The 26,815-nt window shown below is 41.1% G+C and overlaps 2 protein-coding genes across 8 annotated transcripts in view; one reads left to right on the top strand and one right to left on the bottom strand.

Moving 5' to 3' along the window:
* The window catches only part of TEN1 (TEN1 subunit of CST complex), a 15,826-nt gene extending 9,824 nt beyond the window's left edge, over positions 1–6,002 (bottom strand). The window contains exons 1-2 of one of the 2 annotated variants that reach the window (XM_024760563.1): positions 5,824–6,002; positions 91–187 (exon numbers count right to left, since the gene is read on the bottom strand). In XM_024760563.1, coding sequence (XP_024616331.1) covers positions 91–182 — 92 coding nt within the window. In that variant the 5' untranslated portion in view covers positions 183–187; positions 5,824–6,002. Of the gene's footprint in view, positions 1–90; positions 188–5,795 lie in introns of both variants that reach the window. The other variant, XM_024760562.1, reaches the window with a different exon arrangement.
* On the top strand, positions 5,846–26,815 carry ACOX1 (acyl-CoA oxidase 1). 6 transcript variants are annotated; one of them, XM_024760559.1, is made up of 15 exons: positions 6,616–6,736; positions 8,034–8,119; positions 11,396–11,556; positions 17,418–17,578; positions 20,148–20,255; positions 21,438–21,557; positions 21,698–21,813; positions 22,227–22,396; positions 23,326–23,488; positions 24,092–24,282; positions 24,550–24,729; positions 24,867–24,972; positions 25,106–25,249; positions 25,407–25,613; positions 26,620–26,814. In XM_024760559.1, the coding sequence occupies exons 3-15, from the start codon at positions 11,492–11,494 to the stop codon at positions 26,668–26,670; spliced, it is 1,782 nt and encodes a 593-aa protein (XP_024616327.1). In that variant the 5' UTR covers positions 6,616–6,736; positions 8,034–8,119; positions 11,396–11,491; the 3' UTR covers positions 26,671–26,814. The 6 variants fall into 6 exon arrangements, with proteins under 6 accessions (XP_024616325.1, XP_024616324.1, XP_024616326.1 ...); XM_024760557.1 differs by lacking the exons at positions 8,034–8,119; positions 17,418–17,578 and adding an exon at positions 5,846–6,299 and having other exon boundaries at positions 6,577–6,736; positions 26,620–26,815; XM_024760556.1 differs by lacking the exons at positions 8,034–8,119; positions 11,396–11,556 and adding an exon at positions 6,112–6,299 and having other exon boundaries at positions 6,577–6,736.

Genomic DNA, 26,815 nt, shown 5'->3' with positions numbered 1-26,815 from the left:
TAAAAATAATTTTTAAAATATTATAATTTTTAAAAAAGACTTTTAATTTTTTTAAACATCCCCCCCACCATGTGAAAAAAACATTCTCACCTGCCAAACGTTCTCAGTGTGTCCCCATCAGAAACTTGGCCGGCACTGACCTCCCAGGGGAAGTAATAGATCCCAGGTTTGGGCAGCATCATTGCTCCTGTAACCAAATAGTTGAGATGGATTTTTGAAGATTCCTGACAAACCAAGCCAACCACAAGATGGAGATTAACAGACACGAGACCAGCAACAACTGAAAAGGTAGCTCCAGGGGATGGTGTTTTAAAATTTAAAAAGATTTTTTGATAGGTTTATGCATTCACATATTTAAAAAAAAAAAACCAATATACAAAAGATCTCTGTGGAAAGTGTATGATTCCCACTCTAACTCCCATGCAGCCCGTTCCCTCCCCAAGCCCCTAAACCTGGGATCGGTAAAAAGGCAGACAGTGACATATGGCCTCTGTCACAACTACCAAACTCTGCCATTACAGTATGAAAACTCGCAAAGACGATAAATAACGAATGCGTGTACCTTATTTCCTTCAAACTTTATTGACAAAAACATGTCGTGAGTTGTCTTGGCCTTTGCTGCTGTTTGCCAAGCCCTGCCCTGAGGGGACCATTTCCATCAATTTGTATTTAGCTTTTCATTATGCAAATAAGGACAAACATGCATATATATTTATTTCCCTTCTGTACTATAGTATACATACTGTTCATGATTTTCTTTCACTTAATATATTTTGACACTTTCATAGTTGTATATAAAGGGAGTCTTCACATTTTTTAAATAAACTTTTTATTTTAGAATGGTTTTCATTTATTTTTTTTAAAAAACCTGTAAAGATGGTACAGAGAATTCCTATAAACATCACACCCAGTTTTCCCTATAATTAACATCTTACATTAGTATGACACATTTGTCATAATTAATCAGCCCGTATCAATATGGTACTATTAACTCAACTCCATACTTTATTTGGATTTCACTGGTTTTTCCCTAATGTCCCTTTCCTGTTCCAGAGTCCCTTCCAGAATCCCACACTACATTTTCTTTTTTTTTAAATAAATTTTATTTGTTTATCTTATTTTTGGCTGCGTTGGGTCTTCGTTGCTGCGCGCGGGCTTTCTCTAGTTGCGGCGAGCGGGGGCTACTCTTGGTTGCGGTGCGCGGGCTTCTCATTGCAGTGGCTTCTCTTGTTACAGAGCACGGGCTCTAGGCGCACAGGCTTCAGTATTTGCAGCACGCAGGCTCAGTAGTTGTGGCTCTCGGGCTCTTAAAGCGCAGGCTTAGTTGTTGTGGCCCACGGGCTTAGTTGCTCCGCGGCATGTGGGATCTTCCTGGACCAGGGCTCGAACCCATGTCCCCTGCATTGGCAGGCAGATTCTTAACCACTGCGCCAGCAGGGAAGTCCTAGAATCGCTTTTAAAGTAATTTTTCTACTCTCACCCCGTATAAGCTAAACTATAAGTAACTATATCATTAAATTGATTTTTTAAAAATTACCATGGAGTAGCATTTGACTCTTTGTGGCGTTAGGGTTGGGGGAGATACTCTTTTGTAAATTTTAACCTCAATTTCTTCTTCAAACAAAAGCTGCTATGTGTTTGTTAAGACACTTCTGTTAAATAAGCACAGCTGGCTCCATAAATCATTATCCATACATTATCACACATTCAAGAAAGTTTCTGAGAAGACATATCAGGACAGGCTTCTCTTGTGGGTCAACTGGATTTCAAATACTCTCTCTAGAAGTCTGAGTAATGGTACAACCTGTACTTCAAGCCTTGCCCTTTTCACTCCCCAAGTCAAAGTATCCACTTCCAGGAGAAAAAAAATCCATGGTGTGAAGATGAGAAATAGGCTTCTTTTTAACAACTGGGAAGTTTGAAAATACTGTACAGGAAGGATGGTGAACCAGTCTGACTGCTGCTTTCATCTTTTCTGAAGCAACTGTCAAGATTGCTGTAGTGGGATTGAAGGTCAGAGAAGTAACACTTATAACTAAGTTCATCATAGCTTTTATCGGCTTTGGGTTTGTTTCTTGGGGACAAGAAACTTGATGGCATATGTTTACCACTCCAGAATTAGAATAGGTTACTGGTTTATCATAAAAGGATATAATTCAGGAACAGCCAGAGAGAAGAGGTGCATAGAACACGGTAGGTGGGGAGGGGTGTGGAGCTTCCATGCCCTCTCTGAGCTTTGCCACTTTCCCAGCCCCTCCCTGTGTTCACCAACCCAGAAGCCATTCATCAATGTGTTTAAAGTTACAAGTCTTTGTTAAGTCTATATTATACAATGAATCTCCAACATTAAAACTCGAGTTATGCCACATGATTTGCCCTATGGCCTCAAAAGATTCTATCACCTGGGGATTATTTCCAATTTTAAGTGTAATCTCAACTAAATGAATTTTACAGTAACGAAATAAAATGATTATTTTACTATGCCTTTAAAAGTTTTGCAATCACCAGAGTAAAAATGAATTCAGGGAAGAATCACCACTGGATGCAAAAAGTACTGGGTAAAAGTTTGATGAAGAACCGGCATATTTACATGGTCTCAACAGTATCTCCCCCACAGATTACTTATTAATTACAAAGGAAAAAATGGTCCACTTCACAGTGAAGAAAATTAGCAAATACAGCCTTCATGTGCCTTCTGTATGTGATGCACTAAGAAGGACACATTGTTTCTGTGATATTCCTATAAAAAAAAAAGTATAATCTAAATCTAGTCACCAAGAAATATCACACAAATCTGAATTGAGAGACATTCTACACAGCAACTGGTTTATATGCTCTAAACGTGTCAAAATCACAGAAGATAAATTGCTCCAGTTAAAGGAGGCTAAAGTGATAGGACAACTGTTATGGGTGGAAATGTGTCCCCACAAAAAGAGATGTTAAAGTCCTAACCCCCAAGGACCTCAGAATGTGACCTTATTTAGAAAGAGGGTCTTACAGAGGTAACCAAGTTAAAATAACGTCACTACAGAGGGCCTAATCCAATATAACTAGTGCCCTTATAAAAAGGGGAGAGTTTGGACAGAGACAGACATGCACAAAGGGAGGAGGCCAGGTGAAGGTGAAGGCAGAGATTGGGGTGATATGTATACAAGCCAAGGAAAGCCAAAGATTGCCAGCAAACTATCAGAAGCTAAGAGAGAGGCACAGAGCACATCTCACTCACAGCCTCAAAAGGAAGCAACTCTGCCGATGCCTTGACTGTGGACTTTTGGCCTCCAGAACTGTGAGACAACAAATTTCTGTTGTTTAAGCCACCTGGTCTATGGTACTTTGTTAAAGTAGTTCCAGCAAACTAATACAACTAAATATAATTCATGATCCTGGATTGGACCTTGGCTGGGAGAAAAAATTGTGATAAAGGACTTTATTGGACAACTGTAAATCCACAGAAAGGTCTGTAGATTAGGTAATAGTATTGTATCAACGTTAAGTTTCCTTAATTTGATAACTGCTGTTCTTTGTCCATTTAGGTGGGCCCTTGGGAGGGAGAGGAAATAGGCACAGGAAGACGATGTTTTAACCAGAACCCAGTCCCATGGCTTTAATACCACCTCCAAGCCACCCTTCTCCATCCCTGATCTGCTCAAGCCCAGGAGTCATTCTTTGTTTTTTTTTCCAGGAGTCATTCTTGATGTGTCCCTTTCTCTCATGGTTGCATCCAATCCATCACAAATTTCTGTCCGTTCTACCACAAAATACATATTGAATCTATCCACTTTCCTCCATCTCCATGGTCACCAACTCCATCCAGGCCTTCACCACCTTTATAACTGGTCTGTTTCCACTCTTTTCCTTCTACAGTCCATTCTCTTCATAACAACCAGGGTGATATTTTATTGTATTTTTTAAATAAATTTATTTTTTATTTATTTAGTTTTGGCTGCGTTGGGTCTTTGTTGCTGCACACAGGCTGTCTCTAGTTGTGGCAAGCAGGGGCTACTCTTTGTTGCGGTGTGTGGGCTTCTCATTACAATGGCTTCTCTTGTGTGGAGCACGGGCTCTAGGCGCTTGGGCTCAGTAGTTGTGGCTCACAGACTCAGTAGTTGTGGTGCATGGGCTTTGTTGCTCCGAAGCATGTGGGATCTTCCTGGACCAGGGATCAAACCTGTGTCCCCTGCATTGGCAGGTGGATTCTTAACCACTGTGCCACCAGGGAAGTCCCCAGAGTGATATTTTAAAATAGAAAACATGCCACAGGAGTATTTTTTGCTAAAGCCTCAAGCCTGAATCTTATAAAGCCTCTAGATCTAAGCAACAGCCTATAGAAAATATAGAAATAGAGGAACGTGTTAAAGATATCACAGAGAGGGAAATTGTGGGCAAGTCACACGAAAAACAACCTAGTTTTTTCAATAAATAAATCGGAGAAAAAAATCAATGTCTAGTGGAAACCTATACATTAAAAGAAGCTTAAGATTCTTATCAACCAACTGCAATGTGTAGACCTTGTTTGGACCCTGATTTGAACGAACCAACTGCAGACAATTTTTTACAAAGCCATCAGAGAAATCTGAATACTGATTGATCTGTAGAGGTAGGAGATAGATGGGCCCCTGCGCCGGACAGCTGGGGTTTGTCAAGTGGTAAAACTGAATCTTTGTTCTCACCCAGACACTCCAAGAACAAAGCTAGTGGCAGAAGCTGAGCTCTGCTTAAGTAAAGAAATAAGATGACCACTCCTGAGGTCAAGGAAAACTTCCCTGTCTGCACATGCGCAGGAAGGTTCCTGGGATTCAAAAAGGGAAGGGGGCGGGGGAGCTTCCCTGGTGGCGCAGTGGTTGAGAGTCCGCCTGCCGATGCGGGAGACGCGGGTTCGTGCCCCGGTCCGGGAAGATCCCACATGCCGCGGAGCGGCTGGGCCTGTGAGCCATGGCCGCTGAGCCTGCGCGTCCGGAGCCTGTGCTCCGCAACGGGAGAGGCCACAACAGGGAGAGGGCCACGCAAAAAAAAAAATTGATGCGTCAGTTTTACAAACAAGTTTTTTTTTTAACTATTAACACTATTAAAAGTGTATAGTTTTAAAAAACGGGATTAGTATGTTGTTTAAAGTTACAAAGGTAAATGAGAGATAAAGGAGATGGGCAGCGTGCCACACCTTCGTTACCATGGCATGAGGTCAAAAGGAAACAAAAATGAGGAAATAGCTTGGAAGAATTTTACTTCGATGTTCTTTAGGAAACAAAACTAGAAACAATTTATTATGGTTAAAGTGGCTGCCTCTGAGGATGGGGAATTTCTGGTTTTCATTACAAATCCTCTTATACTAGCTTTTTTCAACGTGTGCTTTTACTACTTTGATGACGATAATTGTGAAAACAAAAAAGTCTCCTTTCAAAGACCTCTAAGCACACTGCCACTCTTAAGTCCAAACTCACCCCATAACCAGGGGAGAGCGCCCCTAATTCCACACTCAGCTCCCCGCGGCCCACGCCTCTGGCAGCAAAGAGGCCGTTATCTTAACAAACGATAGTTGGAGCCTCTCCCCGGTGCGACCCTTGTTCCCGTCCATTTTTTCTCCAATCTTGGAAGGTTTTGGGAAACGCTACGACTTCCCCGTTAACTCCGAAAAGCACTACTGTTCGCCGCCCCAAGCCTTGAGTCTCCTCCCCCATCTCATTCCCGGGGATGCCTTGGCGCGCGGACCCGGAAGCGGCGGGGCGGCCGCGTCCCGAGGCTCAGGCGCAGTCCTCCTCAGCCTCGTAGTCCCGCCCCTTCCCAACCACTCCGCGAACCTTTCTGGGCCTCCTGGCCTCGGGGTACCTCTTTCCGCCCAGCGTGACCACGTGACGACGGAGGGGCGGGTTGCGGAGAACGCTTCGCTTTCCCCCCGGGGCAATTTCTTGATCTTCTTCCAGGGTCTCCTAGCTGGGCGCCGCTCAAAGGCTCCCCTGGCCGAAAACAGGGGACCCGCCCGCCCCGGCGCCGCCTCCGCCTCGGCCGCGGTCTGTCACGCGCGGAGGGGCCGCGGTGAAGGAGAAAGGGAGGGCCGGGGCGGGCCGAGGCGAACGGGGCGGGGACTCGCGGTGTCCTGGGGAGGCTCTTAGGGCTGGGCCCGCTCTGGAGGTGCGGAGACTCGCTGTCGCTGCTGCCGCCGCCTCGGCCTCAGCTGCCTCTGCTGGCCGTCACCATGAACCAGGACCTGCAGAAGGAGCGGGCCGCCGCCAGCTTCAACCCGGAGCTGCTCACGCATGTCCTGGACGGCAGCCCCGAGAACACCCGGCGCCGTCGAGAGATCGGTGAGGGCGGCGGGCCAGGCCTCCTTCCTTCCCCGAGCAAAGCTTGAGACTCCCTCCGGGAGGAATCGGGGGACGCTGTAGGGCGTAGGCCGCAGCCTCTGGCCCAGCTTTAGGGGAGCCTGGACCCCCCCATTTCCTGGGGCGGCTCTGGCGGGGGGAATCCCCTATAACGAGAGGGGACCTGTGCCCGTGAGTCTGAACCCTGCTGTGACCCAGGGAGCTTTAACAGAGCCCTGAATTTCTGTCTTCCTCTTGATATCCTTTAACTCCCTACCAGAGAACCTGATTCTGAAAGACCCAGACTTCCAGCATGAGGACTTGAATTTCCTCAGTCGTAGCCAGCGTTACGAGGTGGCTGTTAGGAAGAGTGCTACCATGGTGGAGAAGATGAGGAAGTTTAACATCGCAGACCCTGCTGAAATCATGTGGTTTAAAAAGTAGGTATGCCTTAGCTTAGATCAAGTGTCTAAGCCAAAACTTCAGATCCGCAATCTGCGGTGTCCTTTTTCATCGTGCTTGACGTTTGAAGACTCGAATTGGCATATTTTCACGCCATTTTAAAGTTATTTGTGTCGAAAATAATGTTTACTTTTGTATTTAAGCCTTTTAAAGGGATGGCATTTGTAAAAAGTTGATCATGGAAATGCTATAATTTTCTACCTCAAGAATCATACAAATTCGGTCCAGATGTCTCAATTTTGAGTGATTTAAATGCAGAATGACTTTGCTTTTTGTAAGAAGGAGGCCTGCTAAATTTAGAAGCTGCGTTTGGAAGGATGTTTTCAGTTGCAAGGACCAAACATTAAATATTTTGGAGCAGTAACAGGTCGTATTTTCATATGTGTGTAGATCTTGAGTTTAAAATAATGGAAGATATGGGTGGATGAAGAAGAACGTTAGTCATACCTTAGAATGAGTATAAAGTATTCTAAGAACCCAGCATTGTTGAATCTGGTGATGATATTTAAATGGCTCCCCTGTCATACAAGACCTCATAAAAACATGCCTTGGTCCTACTGCTGAAAGAGTATATCCTTTTTTCAGACCATCTGCTTTTTGCTGTGTTTTTAGAAATAAAACACATTTTTTTTTACCTTTATGTAAATAAACACTATAATTATATGATCTTACAAGATTTCTTACAAGATCTTACAAGATTTCTTTGACTTTCAGCATCTCTTACACTTCTCGCTTATTCCTGGGCATTTCCTGTTTTAGGCCTCTACATTTTAGAAGAACTCCAATATTTTCATCAATAAAAATAAATGGTGTGAATGGTACATATTTAAGAGCCAAGAAAAATGAAATATGTTACAAGTTCTGCCTTTATGTAGCAATAGGCATTCCTCCCTATACTACTGCTGCAAGTACATATGGTATATAATTATTTTCTATTTGACCTGGTTATTATTGTCAAGAGGAAATGATTTACTCCAGCCCTTAGGACCACACTCAGAACTCCTTTCCATTTTAGTTACAAAAATGCAGTTAATTTGGTAGTCCAGTCAGAGTACTTACTAACTTCCAAATGCTGTTTTTTTATTTTTAAAGTTTGTAACTCATGGCTGTGAGGATATTGAGGTGGAGTAACTCCTAGAAGATTATGTTTCTAATTTTCCTGAGTTCGGTCTGTGAACTTTAAAAAATTAGTAAGATTTTATTCTTCCTTAAAACAACACAAAAGGGGAGGTTTGTTTTGTTTTACTTTAAAATGGCTGATGCCGTGTGTTTCAGAGTTGGTTAGAAGATTTCATGATCTGTGGTGGTGCACAACGTGTAACCAGACTCCGGTGAAGTCACAATGAAGTAAAGTCCTTTATGTGAGTTAAAGATCAGTGGACACCAGCCAACTGTTTTGCGTATCATTTTTTATGACACAGACCTCACTATTTGCGAAATACAAAGTACAAACTTTGGCATACACTTTGACATCTTTCCGGTATTTCTGGGATGTGACAGGGAGATCCATGTATGTTAGAGAAGGGGACTGAAAATTAGTCTTGGCAATTACTGAACGCCATCGATTGTCACTCACACCCATGTCTTATGTATCACTAACAAAGTTAACTATGATGTACCATTAATTGTGAGATGCATCAGATTTCTTAAATGCTAAAATTGGCTGTGAGGAGAAGGATGCTATAATTAATCAAATATAGTAATATTTCTCTGGGGATTTGGGGCATTTACTGGTCTCTTTTACATCCAGTTTCTCTATCACAAAATAAAATTCATGAGAGTATGTTGAAATTGACTAAAGTATTAGTAAAGTACTTTGAGATTTCTCAACTTGAGCAGTGAAAGAATTCATCTCTCCATTCCTTGAGAAAATAAGACTTTGCTGTTTGGGGAATAAGAGTTACTTTCCTAATGCCCTTTCCTGTAATTTTGTCTTTTAACTATACTGTTTGCTATGCAAAAACTGTAAAATATTCTTAAAAGTACTTTAAAATTCTGATGAGAATCATTCATGGTTTCTGTTATCCTTATTAGGTTTTTAAAGCTAGTTGCTTGAAAAGCATCTTCAGGAGGGATTAAACATAACTTAAAAACAAGCACTCAGATTTTGTTCTTGAGTTAACTTTTTTTTATTTTTTTTTTTTTTTGCGGTACGCGGGCCTCTCACTGTTGTGGCCTCTCTCGCTGCGGAGCACAGGCTCCCGACGCGCAGGCTCAGCAGCCATGGCTCACGGGGCCCAGCCGCTCCGCAGCATGTGGGATCTTCCCGGACCAAGTGTCCCCTGGACCCGTGTCCCCTGCATCGGCAGGCGGACTCCCAACCACTGTGCCACCAGGGAAGCCCAAGTTAACTTTCAAGTGGCCTCAAAAAAAAAATCTCAGTATGTTTATGAAAACATAAGTATTTGACAATCTTTATTTTGTGTCATATATTTTTCCCTCTCAGTTTCCTAGAGTTAATTATTTCGTGTCAGTGTCATCATTTTACCAACCCAGAGCCTCCTCAATTCCATCAGGGGATTGGGAGTGTCTTATATTGCCACCATTTTTAGCACCTAAATTACTGGTTTTATTTCTCAGAAATGCTCGCAGGTTCATTTCCTCCTTTAGTAAAGCATGGTTGTGAGGGAGTGCTGTGGTGCCCTTGCCGTTGAGAGGCCAGTTTCTACATTTATCTCCTCGTTACTTGTCTCCACTTTAGTGATGAATATGTTTTGCAAAGAGCCTTACTTCTCTTTGTAGTACAGCAGCAGGGAGTTGCTGCTGGTTGATATTCCTATACCTCCTTTCCCCTCTTTCTCTCCTTTCAGTTTCAGGTTGTTTTTTTTTTTTAAGGTTTTTTTTTTTTTAATTTATTTAATTTATTTATTTTTGGCTGCGTTGGGTCTTTGCTGCTGTGCGTAGGATTTCTCTAGTTGCGGCGAGCGGGGGGCTACTCTTTGTTGTGGGGCACGGGCTTCTCATTGCGGTAGCGTCTCTTGTGCTCTAGGGCGTGCAGGCTTCAGTAGTTGTGGCACGTGGGCTCAGTAGTTGTGGCTCACGGGCTCTAGAGCACAGGCTCAGTAGTTGTGGCGCACAGGCTTAGATGCTCCACGGCATGTGGGATCTTCCCGAATCAGGGCTCAAACCCATGTCCCCTGCATTGGGAGGTGTATTCTTAACTACTGTGCCACCAGGGAAACCCTCAGTTTAAATTAATATTTGATATTTGTGTGAAACTCATAGAACCTTAGGGTTAAAAAGCATTTCTGATGTTGACTAGTCCAGGCATTCCTTGGATGTTTGAATCTGTCCCCAGCACCCCTGAAAGGTGGTGGGATGGTTTCAGGGCCTCCCCAGATGTGAATTGGCAGCCTACCCCCCACTTTCCCTTAATTCATGCTCTGCTTGTTGTACAAGCCAGGATAGGCTGGCGGTGACACTGCTTCCAGTCCATCCCTTGAAAAGTCATACGGGTCAGTTAGGTGGTACTTACTTTGTACCCTAAGCTCTTTTTTTTTCTTTTTTTAAATAAATTTATTTAGTTTATTTATTTTTATTTTTGGCCGTGTTGGGTCTTTGTTGCTGCGTGCGGGCTTTCTGTTGCGGCGAGCGGGGGCTACTCTTCCTTGCGGCGCGCGGGCTTCTCACTGCGGTGGCTCCTCTTGTTTCGGAGCACGGGCTCTAGGTGCGTGGGCTTCAGTAGTTGTGGCACGTGGGCTCAGTAGTTGTGGCTCACGGGCTCTAGAGTGCAGGCTCAGTAGTTGCGGCGCACGGGCTTAGTGGCTCCGCGGCATGTGGGATCTTCCCGGACCAGGGCTTGAACCCATGTCCCCTGCATTGGCAGGCGGATTCTTAACCACTGCGCCACCCGGGAAGCCCCTGAAGCTCTCTATATAGATAGATCTGACAGAATAGACCCCTAAAAAATCTACAGCACAACGTAGCCGAGGCTGACTAGTGTACGTAACTCGTATTTTGACCATCTCACGGATTCTCTTTTGTGAGAAAATCGTTGAAGACTGAATTTCATTATGTTTAGAGTTCCCTTAATCTGGAATAATTTTCAAAGACCGTTTGTGATAAATTTTTAACACTCACATTACCTACTTAGCCGTTTCTAAGCTCTGAAGACCTTTAGAGATGAGTGCTTTGGCCCCAGAATGTATATGTACTATCCTGGACATTTGCTTCAGTTACTAGGGAAAGATAGTATAAATTATTCTTCTTTGGGACATTTTGTTAACAGGTCAACAAATAAGTGTTCTGTGGAGTGTCTTTTGATTTTCAAAACAAGTAAAACCTGAAAATAATCCAAAAACAAATAGGCAGACCCTCCAAAATATCAAACCAACAAATAACACCAACAGTATAATAAACAAAAGGGGGTTGAGGCTAAAACATGGTAGAATTTGCTTCCTGGATTAAGTATGAAATTCAGAATTCTGGCCCTGAAATGACTAGGGGGAGAAGAGATTCCACTAGATTCTGCTGTTGGCTTTTTAGGTAGTAAATGATAAATATTAGTCTTAATTTCCTAAGAAAGAGGTTTAAATTTTTCTAACCTTCATCCTCAGGGCTACAGCCATCTGGCAGGATTGGTAGTAGAATGCAGTTTCCAGAGTAAGGCTGAGATCCTTTTCTTTTCTCTCCCATAGACTACATTTGGTCAATTTTGTGGAACCTGTGGGCCTCAATTACTCCATGTTTATTCCTACCTTGCTGAATCAGGGCACCACTGCTCAGCAAGAGAAATGGCTGCTTTCATCCAAAGGACTCGAGATAATTGGCACCTACGCCCAGACGGAAATGGGCCACGGTTAGTCCACGTTTGAGGCTCAGCGGGTAACCCACCTCAGGACTTCAGTTAACAAATGACTCCTAGCAAAACAAACAAACAAAAGTGACTCCTGGCATTTGACTTTTTTCTGCTGGTACACATTTGGGATTTTATTTTTAAATTGTTAAATCTTAAATAAAATTCAGCCTCTTATTTTCTGATAGTTTCTTTCCCCTTAAACTGGTCCAAGACTCTGGCCTGAAGCATCTGTCATTGTTATTTTTTAAGGCTCGTTACCATTGCTGCATACATCCGTTAAAATGGGTGTTGAGCAGTTTGGAAAGATGGGGTTGAAAATACGGCAAAGCGCCCCATTGTATTGGTGTCTGATTAAAGACTTAGTTGCAAATTCTTAAGAGGGTTCATGCCTCAGCAACATCTGGAAGATGCTCTGCTTTAATGAAGTTAAAGATGCGGATTTTAAAGGGGCAGAGGTTTAGAGTGGTGAAGGTTGTGAGATGGTTTGGGAAAAAGTCCACGATGCTCTTCATTTCTTTTTATTCATTTTTCTATTCATGTCCATGGACTTTATATTACCAGTAATTCTTGGTTAAATTGTTCCTAAAAACCTGGCTACTTTCAAAAAGTTTTGTGTTTAGTCTTGTGAAACAGGTTTGTTTTCATAGATGAAGCCACTGACAGGTTTGAGTGTCTTGGAATTTGAGCTGCCCGGTTCATAATCCTTCCCTTATGTAAATAAAGGAAAGTAAAGAAAAAGAATGAGAAAAGGATGCAGATATCAGGAAGACTTCATTTTTGTGTTTGATTTGGTGCATTTTGGTTTGCAAATTGGTTTAAGGAAATGTTCTTTCCCATAATGCCTGTGGGAACTGCAGATTCTGGTCATGGTACAGTTTTATGAACACCCTGCCAAACACCCATGGCCATCTTCAGGATGGTCAACACTGAGATGACAGACCTGAAGGAAGGTGTCCTAACGGAAGGAATATCACATTCCTACAATGTTCCTCTCTTGGAGTGTGCACTCGTGTTTTGTTATCTTGAGATAGCTTTGAAATAGGGGGCATAAGATGTAAACTATTGTGAGGCTAAGTGAGTCTGATCTGTGTATCTCTTGTTGGTCTAATCCTTCTGCCTCTATTTATAAGGTACATTTCAAATGTATATTGAAGGAAGAGAGGAGGAAATGAAGACTTGAACTTCACTGGTTTGAGGAGCCCGGAATGTTGGACTGAGGTCCTTTTTTGCTCTGGGCGAGTTTGTATTTGTTAGAGTTTTCTTTCCCTTATTCCTTCTAGTTTTCGAATGCTTTTTTGTATTCGAACCAACTCTGTCTCAATCTCTATGGTTTATTTAGAGAACAGAGTTTTAAGATTAGGTCTTGTTTCTTGCTGGAACTTTGTCAGTTCGTATTAGTTGTGCTTCACTGACTGCTGTTCTTTTCCAGAGAAGCCAGTCAGTTTGTTTGCTAATTTGCATCCTGTGACAGTACAGTCTTATGTAGAATATATAAAAAGTACTTCAACATCAACGGGATTGGAAATAGAGCAACTTGTACAGGATGAAGATTTGACCATTTAAATTCTGAGACTTTGGAACATTGGTCAACAGTGATTATCTAAGTGTTCTCACAGAATTGGCTATAACTTCGAGTTTGGGATTCTTTCACCTCTAGGTAGCCGCTGAGAAGTGAGAGACTCAAAATTTCTCAGGCTTATTCCAGAATCCTCAAGAATCTTAAAATTCAACCACTTGCAGAAAGTCTATGTCACCAGTTTTCTCTCTTCCCTCGAGAATTGTGTCTTCCCTCCTCTAAATACACACCTGTCTGTATAGGCACACAAGCCCCAACACACATTTGGTCTGTGAGTGCTCGAGCCTTAATCAAAGGCAGAGGCCTGGGCCAAGGAGGGCACCCTCTTCCTGGGATCCTGGTGTTAAAGGGACAGTCTGGGACGTGGTCCAGGGGTATTATCCTGACTGTACGTTTCTCCAGGTCACAAAGCAAGTAGTGTGTTTGGTCTTCACAGGTATTTGATCATTTCACGTTCTGGCCACTTAATAGGAATTCTTCTTGCCTTTTCTATTATTGTTGTTGTTATTTTAATTATTAAGGAAAATAGAGCTTATGTAGTACATACTCACCATCCTTGAAGATGGTGGTGCAGATTCTTTGCAAATTCCCATCGCTAATACTCAAATGTGAAAATACTCTTCCTTTGAAACTTGAAAAATAAATAGTAAACTCAATTTTGTAAGTCACTAATCTTTCTCTCCCTGTATCTCACTGCTCTGTCTCTCCGAGAGTCTCCTGTTTTCTTTTTCCAGGAGGGATTCTCTTACCTTTTGGACTTCCCATGAGACTTGCTCCTTGGGTATTCTAATTTCCCCATTGTCAGTAATAACAATATCAGTCTCTTTACAGAAACTGTGTTCTTTGGGTTATGCCTTTGGAATATCTTTCTCAGAAATGAATTACTACATCTGAAGGGAATGAACACTTTATAGCTTCTGTTGCTCAAGACGTGGAACAAGTTTTGATGTACTTAGTGTGCTTGTGTGTCCATAGTCCTATCAACATGATTACTTTGTTTTTTTGCTACTTTTATGTATATCTAAGAGTTAACGTTTTAATTCTTCCAGTGCTAGTGAGCCTGGATGTTACATGTTTAGCTTACTGTAAACTGGGTTTTTCTCCTTTGAGTATTGAATACATAGGATCTGCATATTGATCTTACAAGATTTTATTGTATCCTTCCAATATTTCTTTCTGTTGCCTCTGTTTGATTAAACATTTTGGCCTTATGTATTCAGTGCATCCTTCTCTGAGTAGGTATAAGTTTTCTTTTTCCCGTATCTTGGATAATTATCTTCTATTTGATTCCCTTTTTTGTTTGTTTGATTTGTGTTTAATGCTTTGACTTGTGTATGATACAGAGATGAGTGAACCCCATACTATTTTTATGTTTATTAACGAGTAGCTCTTTCCCCTTGATATGTTCTTTCTGGTTCATCTTAGAGTTTTGTAATAGTTTCAGTTTATTTATGGAACCTTAAATATATTACATTAATTTTTTTCTTTATTTTTCTCCTAGCATCATAAGCTTTGGCTCATTGTTGCTTTTCCAGATATTTAAAAATCTGATAGAATAAGCCTACTATTACTGTATTTCAATTTATGTGTATTTGGTGTCCTTGCATACTTATTCTCCTAGATGAATTCTGATCTCAGTTTGCCAAGTTCGAAAACATATCCTGTAGGAATTTAAAACCCATTACCTTAAATCCCTGTATTTTCTTGGGAAGTATTCATTTTATTTAGTCCTCTCAGCCACGAATTAGCAATTTCTTTCCTATTGTCCATTTTCATATCTTTTATTCGTCCTATTAGGTATTTATATTTTCTCTTAATTAAATCTGTAATATTCTGAGCTAAATTACTTAACAGATTTTTAAAATATTTTGTTGCTGTTATAAATCACCTTTCTCTTTACCAGGGTTTTCTATTTGAATGGTTCTAATGGATAAGAATGAGTGATTTTTTTTTTTTTTAATCCTGGTTTTTCTAAATTCATTTATTATTGATGGTCTTTTGTTTTTGTTGATTTCCTAGGATTATAATCATACTGTCCGTGGAGATGCTATTTTGATTTCTTCCTTTCTCATATATTATTAATCTAATCATTTTGTCCTCAGTATTGACTGCTAGCCTTCCCAGCCCTGTATCATGTAGGAGAGCCTGGGAAGGCCTTCTGGTGTTCCAGTTTTGAAAGAATTGACTCCAGCTCTTTACCAAGCAAAATGTTGGTGCTTTGCAATTTTGAAATAAATTAATTAAAAATAATATATGATCTTTATCATGCATAAAGGGTATAGCAAATACTTGATTTAAATCAAAAACTATCCAGGTCACTTTCTCCTTGTAACATTTCTGCATTTCATCCACTTCTGAATAATCCTTATCCTAGTCACAAGAGACATTTTTCTCCTGAAAACATTTTTTTTGCTTCAAGACAGTTTCTGATTATAAGTAGTTTTACCCCTGCCCTCCTGAGTGTACTCTGTGGTAACCCTTGGTGCCCCTCATTATTCCCAAATACACGCCCACCAATGACAAGTCTGATGGGCGCCTCTGAATGGCCTCTCCTTCACCAGGAATCGCTCTGGTTTCTAGTCATGGAAAGCAGCCTCTCAGCACCGTGAGTGGCTGGCCCCAGGCCACAGCTTTTAGTCCTACTTCAGAGTTTTCTTCTTTTAGCTCCTAGGCACACATTAATTCTTCTTTTAGCTCCTAGGCGCACATTAATTTTTCTTCCTACACATCATTCTTTTAAAAACAGCACAGTTAACATTCCTGTCTGTGCATGAAAGGTACTCTCTCATCCCTGGAATGTGTTTTTCCAGGGATTTCCAATTTTTTTCTTTTTTTTAACTTTTTATTTTGAAATGATTACAGATTCATAGGAAGTTGCAAAAATAGCACGTAGACGTCTCGTGAACCTTTCACCCAGTTTGCACCAGTGGTGACATCTTACAGGATTTCCACTTTGATGCTTCCGAGTCTAGCTCTGATTTTGGCAAGTCTTTCTAGTGTCCCCACTGTTGTCCTCAGCCCAGGTTGCACTAGAAGACGTGATTAGGAGATGAGATTCTTGTCCTTGTTTTGCCATTATCTTTTTGACCTGAAGACACATAATTCACCTCAGCTTTAATTTCTCTGTAAAATGAGGAAGTTATTCATGCATTCTTCAATCTTTATGTAATTGCTTAGCTGAAAGCTCAGCCCACCCCCCGCCCTCTTTGGAAGACATCACATGTCAGCCCCTGCCTAGAGCACCCTGTCCTGATTATTCTCCTCCTCAAGTGGAACAGTTGGAGAAATTTTGAAACTGAAATGTTTAGGCTCATTTCTAAGATAATGAGCACAGTAAGAGTAACATAGAATTGATTAATTTTGAGCTGGAAGTTAAATAAAATGCCAGTAGCATGCAACAATACCAAGCCATATAGAACTATTTCCTATTAGAAATAAACTCACATAAAAGTCTAAGGCACCTGCAAATTTTAAATGGAAAAGAATGACTTTAGAAAGTGGATTTAAAATGACAACTAACATGTTTATTATCATTTTTGATAATTCCCGTATAATTGTAATGGAGAGCTTGTTATGCATGAATCTGTTATTTGTAAATGTTACGGTCTTCACTAAAGATCACATGTCTTTTTATTTCTGAAATTAATTATTGGGATGAAGAGCACTGTCAGTTTTTGTATTACATTGTTTCAGTAGCATGTGGCTGGATATTTGTGATGGATCCAAATGAAATGACCAGAATTATGTGAGGAATGTGGATTAATGCTGGATGCTTTATGGACAAACAGAAAAGATTCTAGCCTAGAAGCATTATTGGAATTAGATCCTGGAGAAACTTTTGTCCAAGAGAACCAGTATGTTCTCCTGTCTCAACTTTTCATTAGAATAAATAAGTCACTGTACAACTTAAATTCTCCATTCCATCCAGCCTTTTCAGGTTTTTTATTTACTTTAATTGCAAGGCTCGAATCCTCTGCCTTGCGCACATGGTCTTGTGCTGCACAGGCTTTGGCATCGGTAGCCAATCCCTTCCAAGATTAATTAATTTTAGAGATGAGTAGCCTTAGAAAATACTTCTTGCCAACATAAGAAAAATGGAAATTGCTAAGAGTTATAAAGTAATACAGACAGGGCAGTGCTCCCATCCATGATAAAGTCCACCCATTAATTCATACGTAACAGAAGGGTTTTTTTCTCCTTCCCTTGCTCTGTTTGTTCAAATTGCTGATTCTCTCACACCTGATGACTCTTCTCTCAAATGCCCATCCTTGGTATTTCTTTGAAGCCTTGTGCACCGAGGGCAGTCTGGGCCTCTGGATCTTCACTTGGGCATGTTCCTGCCCACCTTGCTTCACCAGGCAACCGAGGAACAGCAGGAACGCTTCTTCGTGCCCACCTGGAACTTGGAGATCATTGGCACTTATGCCCAGACAGAGATGGGTCATGGTACGGTGCATTCAGTCTACCTTCTGGGTTGGGCGGGGCTCTTCGAGCTTAGCATGCATGGAGTGTCCACCACATGTCAGCAGTGGCACATCCACGTGCTGTGTAAGATCTGTTTAAATGCAGTCTTTCTGCAGCGGCCAGGGTTTTCACACATACAAGTCTTGGCATAGACAGTGCTTTGGTCGGTGGAAATAAAAGCTTATATTATCACAGACATGCTGATTGATTATTCATGGTTCCTCTTCAGAAGGTCAAGAATTACAAGTCAGGCCTTACTTAATACGTGATTTTTCAAGTTTACTGAAGTTGTATGGAATTTATGTGTATATAGAGCCTGAACCCATCTCTTTTTCTTCATTACTATCTGGTTATCTTTGCTACTGATACCTTAATGAACTTGCACAGATTGCAGAAGAAATACAGATTAATAGAATGTGTGCTCTTTGACTTGCTGAAGGGAAATGAGTGGCTTATATAACCAAAACATGCAGCATTTTGTACCTTGACATTATTTGTGCCTTGATTCAGTAAAGTTCTGAAAGTGGCTTTGGCCACAGTTTAGAAAAAATAAGATAAGTTGTACTTCCGGGCAGTTGATTTCACACTCTGTATGTACTGCCTTTCTGCTTTTTAAAATATTTATTTATTTATTTATTTATTTATTTATTTTTGGCTGCGTTGGGTCTTCGTTGCTGTGCGTGGGCTTTCTCTAGCTGTGGAAAGTTGGGCTACCCTTCATTGTGGTGCGTGGGCTTCTCATTGCGTGGCTTCTCTTATTGTGGAGCACGGGCTCTAGGTGTGCGGGCTTCAATAGTTGTAGCACGTGGGCTCAGTAGTTGTGGCTCGCAGGCTCTAGAGCGCAGGCTCAGTAGTTGTGGTGCACGGACTTAGTTGCTCCATGGCATGTGAGATCTTCCCAGACCAGGGATGGAATCTGTGTCCCCTGCATTGACAGGCGGATTCTTAACCAGTGCACCACCAGGGAAGTCCCTGTACCACCTTTTTTTTTTCTTTCCATCCCTCACCTGTCTTTTCCTGTGAACTGGATGGGGCTGGAGGTGGTGGCTGTGCCTGGTAGCATCCGTTCCACATTGGTATCTGTGTTTACCATTTGTTTACTTCTGGCTTCTCTTTTCCTACTCAGACATTTCAGAACAGCTGGTCTAGTGTATATTTTCCACTTGCTCCTTATTCCTGTACAACTTCATCTTCATTTGATTGCTAATTTGGCTTTCAGCTTCCGTGGTAAATAGTATTTTAGAGGATTTTCCTAAAACTCGAAGTGGAATACTGTTTGATTCAGTTGTGCATTTGAAAACGTTTTGTCATTACCTGTTCTGTTTAATATGCTACCTCGTTTTCTATAAAAGTTTCTTCTTTGGTGAAAGGAGTCTTAGTGTCTGATTCCTTGATTCCCACACAGGGAAACGTTGTGGATCACACATAAACTGTCCATTTCCGTTATTTAACTCGGGAGTTTCTAAGTGTTTCACAGTTTAAGTGTTTAATGAGATCTGGCATTATCAAAGCAGTTCGGTAAAAGGTTCTCAGCATTGGCTACAGGATAGTATTACTAGGGAGGGTGTCACTTAGAACATTTTTCTGTAACTTTTTTCAAATAATTTTGGCACGTTTGTATTAGGATTTAAAACACGAATCCCTGTCTGTCTCCATTATACATAAAATGGAAACTCTTCCTAGTCACACTAGTGAACCAGCCAGGAATAAGTTAAGGCTTAGTGTTGAGTCTGCAGGGTGAACTTGGACCTTATTATTGGACTTTTAGAAATTAAAAAAAGTGACTGTTCCAAGTCTTTTCCGCATAATGATTATAACTTTTTTTTTTTTTTTTTTGCCGCACTGCAAGGCATGTGGGATCTCAGTTCCCCAACCAGGGATCGAACCCGCGCCCCCTGCATTGGAAGCGCGGAGTCTTAACCACTGGACCGCCAGGGAAGTCCTGGTTATAACTTTTTAAGTTCTTGTTTTCCTTTCTAGCATTCATTCTGAAATAAATTCTCAGTTTACAAGAACTTTAGCCGAATCTCTTCCTGTCACGTGTTCTCATTCTTTGTTATAATGCAGAATTCCAGAACATTGCATTGGTGTGGTAGACACAATACAAATGAATTGAAATTGGCACACTAACAACTTAGATATGCCTTTAAAAGGTCAGTTAACTTCCCTGTTAAATTCGTATCCTGTGACCTTACGAAGCTATGATTCTAATCTGCCTTTATTTTACATTTTCTTTTGGTTGCTCTAAATAAATGTTCCATATCCACTGCCACAGAAGTGCACTAAATCAAGTACAGAAATGGAATATGCTTGACATTTATATTTTCAGCTTAATAGGAACAAATCAGGAAACTACATATTAATTAATTAAGCTTAGGAAATTACGTATCTTGGTTATTAACCATTTGTAGTTCATCTACAGATGTTTTATTGTTGTTAGATTTTGTTACTCTCTGAGATGCTAGAGCTTTAAAGGACTGGGCGGGAGATTTTACCCTGTACCTATTTTTTCCTGTATTCTATCTGAAGTAGGTGTAATTCATTTTCTTAGGAACTCATCTTCGAGGCTTGGAAACCACAGCCACTTATGACCCTGAAACCCAGGAGTTCATTCTTAACAGTCCGACTGTGACCTCCATCAAGTGGTGGCCTGGTGGGCGTAAGTGAATTTTTTAACGGTTATTGGATGTTTTAAGATTTATTATAACGTGTTCAGAATGTAGAGCTTATATGAGAATATAATTTTGAAATATAGAAAAAGCTTCTTAGAGCCTAAACTATTCTAAGATATTTCACATTCTCTTGTGTTGCATGTTACAGATATTTATATGTTTTACAAAGCGCAGAAAGGGCAGCCATCTTACTCTGCTTTTCATGGTTTTTCATTTAAATATTCTCGTGTGTTAGCATAGTTTCCATAGTCATTTAAAGTAATTTAGTTTTCCCTGTTTGGTTAGTCATTTCCATACTGGAAAGCATTTGAGTTGTTTTCAAATTTTTATTATAAATAGCTTTGACATGAAATTTATTTAATATTGTCTTCCATTCTGAGTTATTGTTTTAGGATATATATTTCAGATGAGATTAGTGGTTGAAGGATTTTGTTATTCACGTTGTATATTTTAATATGGAATGTTACGTTTTGATAGGAAAAAACTGGCATGCAAAGAAAGAAATATTTCTGGATGCGCTAACCAAAAATCTCTTAAAGCAGCTGTATCCCATAGTACTTTCTGCAATGATGGAATATTCTCTGTCTTTGCTGTTCAGTATGGTAGCTACTAGCCACTTTCAGCTTTTGAGCACCTGAAATGTAGCTAGCTGACCAGAGGGACTGAATCTTTTATTTTATTTAATTATAATTAATTTAAATGTAAACAGCCACGTGTGGCTAGTGGCTACTGTTTTGGAAAGCCCTGCCTTAAGGGAGAAAAAGGATGTAATTTAAAGTAAGGTTCTAAAATTATCCTAAAAATTTATTTATGTAAATGAATGAAAAATAAGTAGAAAAGCCTACTTTTTAAAAATGCTATCAAATTAACATGCTGTACACTTTAAACTTAGATGTTATATGTCAATTGTATCTCAAAAATGTGTTTATATATGTTTAAAAAATGAAGGATTGCTTTGCCAAAATTCAGTGAATTTTAATAACTCAGCTTAAGTGGATTTCCTTCTGAAAACTAGGCATGACACTGGCATAAGAAAAGCTCTCTGGGCACACTTTATTGATGGAATCTAGTGTTATATTTAACATATGCTTTTTTTCCCCCTCTTTTGTTTCTATGAAAATGTAAAAATGTTTGCTCACTTCCCTCTCTTGTTCTCTTTGATGTTGCAGTTGGAAAGACTTCAAATCATGCGATAGTACTCGCCCAACTCATCACTCAGGGGAAATGCTATGGATTACATGCCTTCATTGTACCTATTCGTGAACTTGGGACGCATAAGCCTTTACCAGGTTAGAACTGTTTACCTGATGTTGAGGTGAAAATTAAACCAATCACTTTCTTCTGCAAAAAGTATAATACATAACTGAAGAAGAGGAGGGCAGCCAGGAATCCCAGAGCATAAACACCTTGTGACTTTCATCTGCGGTAGGTATTACTGTTGGAGACATTGGCCCCAAATTTGGCTATGATGAGATGGATAACGGCTACCTGAAGATGGACAATTATCGCATTCCCAGGGAAAACATGCTGATGAAGCACGCTCAGGTATATTTAGACAGGAAATAGGAGGAGAGGTATCAAACGGGGATTTCAGTGGCTGTTGATAATCATGGGGTTAGAAGGATCTGTTCTTTTAGAAGGTACTAACAGATTTTTACTTCTGAAGCTGCTTTTATTATGACCATGAAATCAAAAGCAGTTGGCAGGTATGAAGAGCATGTTTTGTTTTGCAAAACCAGTGGGGCTCAAACTTTAGCATGCATTAGAATCACCTGGAGGGCTGGCTAAAACCTAGAGTGCTTGGCCCCCAGAGTTTCTGATTTAGGAGGTCAGGGTGGGGACTGAGCATCAGGTGATGCTGATGCTGCCTTTCTGGGGACCACACTTTGAGAACGACTTGCCTAAACTGCCACTTGGTTTTAACAGAGGGAAGCATCCATCTCATGTTCTTTTTCCAGGTGAAGCCTGATGGCACATACGTGAAACCCCTGAGTAACAAGCTGACCTACGGGACCATGGTGTTTATCAGGTCCTTCCTTGTGGGAGAATCCGCTCGGTGTCTGTCTAAGGCATGCACCATTGCCATCCGCTACAGTGCCGTGAGGCATCAGTCTGAAATCAAGCCAGGGTAAGGGTGGAGTCTGAGATGAGCTTGGTACTGAAGACCTGGCTTGGACCCCATCCAAATATCAAAATTCCCAAATGTGTTGTGGAGAAAGTGCATTTGCTGTAAAATTAGCTAGGATGGCAGTGTACTGAGTCTGAGAACCTAGACTTCCCTTAAGTGGAAAGTTGAGAATAACCACCTAATTATTACTTTTAACCTTCTAAGAAAAACAGTAATATTTTTGAGCTTTATAAATGAAATGTTGAAAACACTGAAGGTGGTGTGAAGATTCTAGTTGCTAGTAACAGTTACAAATCGAGTATAGTGAAAGTGACATTAAACTTGATTCTCTGTTGTGTTCGTGGACATGGTTTATTCTTACAACTGCCTATTACTTGGGCATGACTCTTTGATAAACTTTTTACTCTTAAAGAAGGAATAAAGAAATTGATAAGAGCAGACCTGCTTAGACTTCAAATATTTAACTCAGTGCATTGGGTCTCCTCAAATTGTGGTCAGAATATAGTTTATTCAGCCATCTAGACCCCTTTAACGTTGTCTTCCTCCTGTGAAGTTAGTGAACTTTGGTTCCGGAAGTTGCCATAAGATACAATTTTCTTAGAATGGAAAAACTAAGAAAAATATGAAAGTCAGCTAGAAAATCCTGTCCAACTAAGGCAGCTCATCAAGGTGGTTAAGCACGTGGTCTTCTGTAGCCAGATACCCTAGATTTAAATCAAGGATCTGCCACTTATTAGCTCTCTACCCTGGGTAGGTTCTTAACCTCTCATTTTCTCCATCTGTAAAATGGGGGTAATAAAAGTTAACCTCACAGGATCTTTATAAGGATTCGATAAATTAGTCTTTCAAAGTGCTTAGACCAGAACCCGGCACATAGTAAGCTCTGTGTAGGCCTTTAATTTTTTCTCCCCTTTTTTTATATGCTTTAGTGAACCAGAACCACAGATTTTGGATTATCAAACCCAGCAGTATAAACTCTTTCCCCTCCTGGCCACTGCCTATGCCTTCCAGTTTGTAGGCGCATACATGAAAGAGACCTATCATCGGATTAATGAAGACATCAGCCAAGGGGACCTGAGTGAGCTGCCTGAGGTCTGCGTCATGTCTTGTTCCCTTGTGGGCACCCTTCTGGTTCATATTTGCCTATTGGATCATGTCCAGAGAAAATTAAACATTGGGATATCTTGAAAAGAATCCATATATTCTCAAAATACAGAGAAAATTTTCTAATTGAGAGTGGATCAAAGGTGAAGATGCATGGGTTTGTTTTTAAGGTTCAGAATTACTGTACCATGTTGGTCATTTATTAATCAGAGGAACTTAAGTGGTGCCATTTTTGCCAAGTAAAACAGTTCAGAAGGGAATGTGGGAATGTTACTGGTTCAGGCCAATCAGATGAGCATGCTTTTCAGTTTACATGGCATAGCAAGTGATTTTGTTTTGTTTTTCTTTGGTTGTTTTGTTTTTGTTTTTTTTTTGGCTACGCCACGTGGCTTGTGGGATCTTAGTTCCCTGACCAGGAACCCAGGTCCCTGGCAGTGAAAGCGTGGAGTCCTAACCACTGGACCGCCAGGGACGTCCCTGCCAAGTGATTTTGAAAGTGACAAGTGCTGTTAAGTGAGGCTAAGTGTGTCTCATTGGAATGCGGGCTGTCAGCACCACAGATGTTCTGATGGCCTGTGCTTCCCCCTTCAGCTTCACGCCCTCACTGCCGGGCTGAAGGCTTTCACGTCCTGGACGACTAACACTGGTATTGAAGCATGTCGGATGGCTTGTGGCGGGCATGGCTATTCTCACTGCAGTGGACTTCCAAATATTTATGTCAATTTTACCCCAACCTGCACCTTCGAGGGAGAAAACACTGTCATGATGCTACAGACGGCCCGGTGAGAATCTAATTCATGATTTCTCATATGTGTTCTCAAGAATGTTCGAGTCCTTTCCGTTGGTTCTTATTCCCGTGTTTTCTCTTCTCATTATATTTGTTCCAGAAAGATGTCATTTTTGCCTTCCATCCTGACCCATGGTTTTTTCTTGGGGTCAGGCTAGTATGAAACAGTTGTCCCACAGCTTAAAGTCATTTCAGGAGTTCGTTTTATTTCTGTTTCACGAGAAGCATAGTTGCTGAAAGCATGTGTCCTGGTGACTTTCAGGTTCCTGATGAAAAGTTATGACCAGGTGCACTCAGGCAAGTTGGTGTGTGGCATGGTGTCCTACTTGAATGACCTGCCCAGCCAGCACATCCAGCCACAGCAGGTGGCCGTCTGGCCAACCGTGGTGGATATCAACAGCCCTGACAGCCTGACAGAAGCGTACAAGCTTCGTGCGGCCAGGTGAGTACACCCTCAAGAGCTGGGACAGGGCCACGGGGCCTCTGTGGCCAGGGGCTTGATGGGAGAGGTGGGAGGCACAAGTCCTAGCGATCACTTCCTTGAGCTCCAGTTTTCTAGTTCTTTTCTTTTTTTAACAGATTAGTAGAAATTGCTGCGAAAAACCTTCAAACTGAAGTGATTCACAGAAAAAGCAAGGAGGTAGCATGGAACCTAACTTCCGTTGACCTCGTTCAAGCAAGTGAGGTCAGCGATGGTCCTCTCTCCCCCTCCCCTTCTCCGTCCTTCACCACCTGCCTTATTTTCTTAGTGCAGAAACTGTATCACTGTTGAGTCTTTTTCAAAGGTTCTTGCACTCTGGTGTTTTCTTTTTTTCTAGGCACATTGCCACTATGTGGCAGTTAAGCTCTTTTCAGAAAAACTCCTCCAAATTCAAGAGAAATCCATCCAAGCCGTCTTAAGGAATTTGTGTCTCTTGTATTGTCTGTATGGAATCAGTCGGAACGCAGGGGATTTTCTTCAGGTATTTTCTAAGTTTAAGTCCTTTTATTAATGTATTTCTTAATTTTTTATAGAGACATAATTGTGGTTTACTTCGTGGTTGTATGTGTATAATACACATATGAATATATTTATACGTACCTATGTAATATCTCTGTTTGCTTGCTTGTTTCTTTTAGGGGAGCATCATGACAGAGTCTCAAATCACCCAAGTGAACGAGCGCGTAAAGGAGTTACTGACTGTGATTCGCCCTGACGCTGTTGCTCTGGTTGATGCATTTGATTTTCAGGATGTGACACTGGGCTCTGTGCTTGGCCGCTATGATGGGAATGTGTACGAAAACTTGTTTGAATGGGCCAAGAAATCCCCACTGAACAACACAGAGGTAAAAAAAAAAAAAAAAGTGTCTTTTCACCTTTTGAAATTGTTCATTTAAATATTAAGGCAGGAAAGGCCTCTGAGTGATCATCTGTGAAAGCTTTGAAAGCTCTCATGGCCACTTCGGACAGTTTCTTTATTTGAGCAGCAGGTTCTGAAGGGAACAAGGTCTTCCTGCAGTGTGCAGGTTTTTAGTTTTCCCCAACTATTTAGCAACAATTGAAAAATTTCAAATGTATACACAAATAGCATACTCCAGTGCATCTCCCCTGTACCCTTTGTCATGTTTCAGCAACTGTCTGCTCATGGCCAGTTGCATTTCATCTGAACCTCCCAGCTAAGAATTATTTTGAAGCAAACCCGAGATATCAGATAATTTTATTCATAGATATTTCAGTATATATCTCTAAAAGATAAGGACTCTTCTTAAAAAACATAAACACAATGCCATTCTCACACCTAAACAAATTAACAGTAATTCTTTAATATCATGAACTACTACCCAGTCAGTGTCCAGATTTCCCCAGTTAGCTCAATTCTTCTTTTCTCCCCACTTCAGATTTTTTGAATCAGGATCCAAATAAGGTTCAGATAATTTCTTGATTAAAAGTATGCTATTTTATTTTATTTTACTAATATATTTATTTATTTTTGGCTGTGTTGGGTCTTTGCTGCTGCGCGCAGGCTTTCTCTAGTTGCGGCGAGCAGGGTCTCCTCTTCGTTGCAGTACGTGGGCTTCTCGCTGCGGTGGCTTCTCTTTTTGCGGAGCATGGGCTCTAGGCACACGGGCTTCAGTAGTTGTGGCTCGCGGGCTCTAGAGCGCAGGCTCAGTAGTTGTGGTGCATGGGCTTGGTTGCTCTGCGGCATGTGGCATCTTCCCAGACCAGGGCTTGAACCCGTGTCCCCTGCATTGGCAGGCGGATTCTTAGCCAGTGCGCCACCAGGGAAGTCCAGGTATGCTATTTTAAATTGCAAACTCCGTATCAGTAATTTTTTCTCTCCCTTCCCTGCAGGTCCATGAATCTTACTACAAGCACCTAAAGTCACTGCAGTCCAAGCTCTGAAGTGTCTTGAGGACAAGTTCAATCTCCCGAAAGTAACTGTACTCTACTCCCCTTATACCTGTCACACAAATTCGTGTGGAATCTGTATCAAATTTAGAAAAGCTAGAGCAAATGATAAATTGACCCTTTTCTCTTTTTATAAATG

This window comes from Neophocaena asiaeorientalis, unplaced genomic scaffold (assembly GCF_003031525.2).
Source record: "Neophocaena asiaeorientalis asiaeorientalis breed wild unplaced genomic scaffold, Neophocaena_asiaeorientalis_V1.1 scaffold30, whole genome shotgun sequence".
Lineage (NCBI taxonomy): Eukaryota > Metazoa > Chordata > Mammalia > Artiodactyla > Phocoenidae > Neophocaena > Neophocaena asiaeorientalis.
The sequence above is the reverse complement of the archived record's forward strand: the minus strand, read 5'-3'. Positions and strand labels throughout refer to the sequence as shown.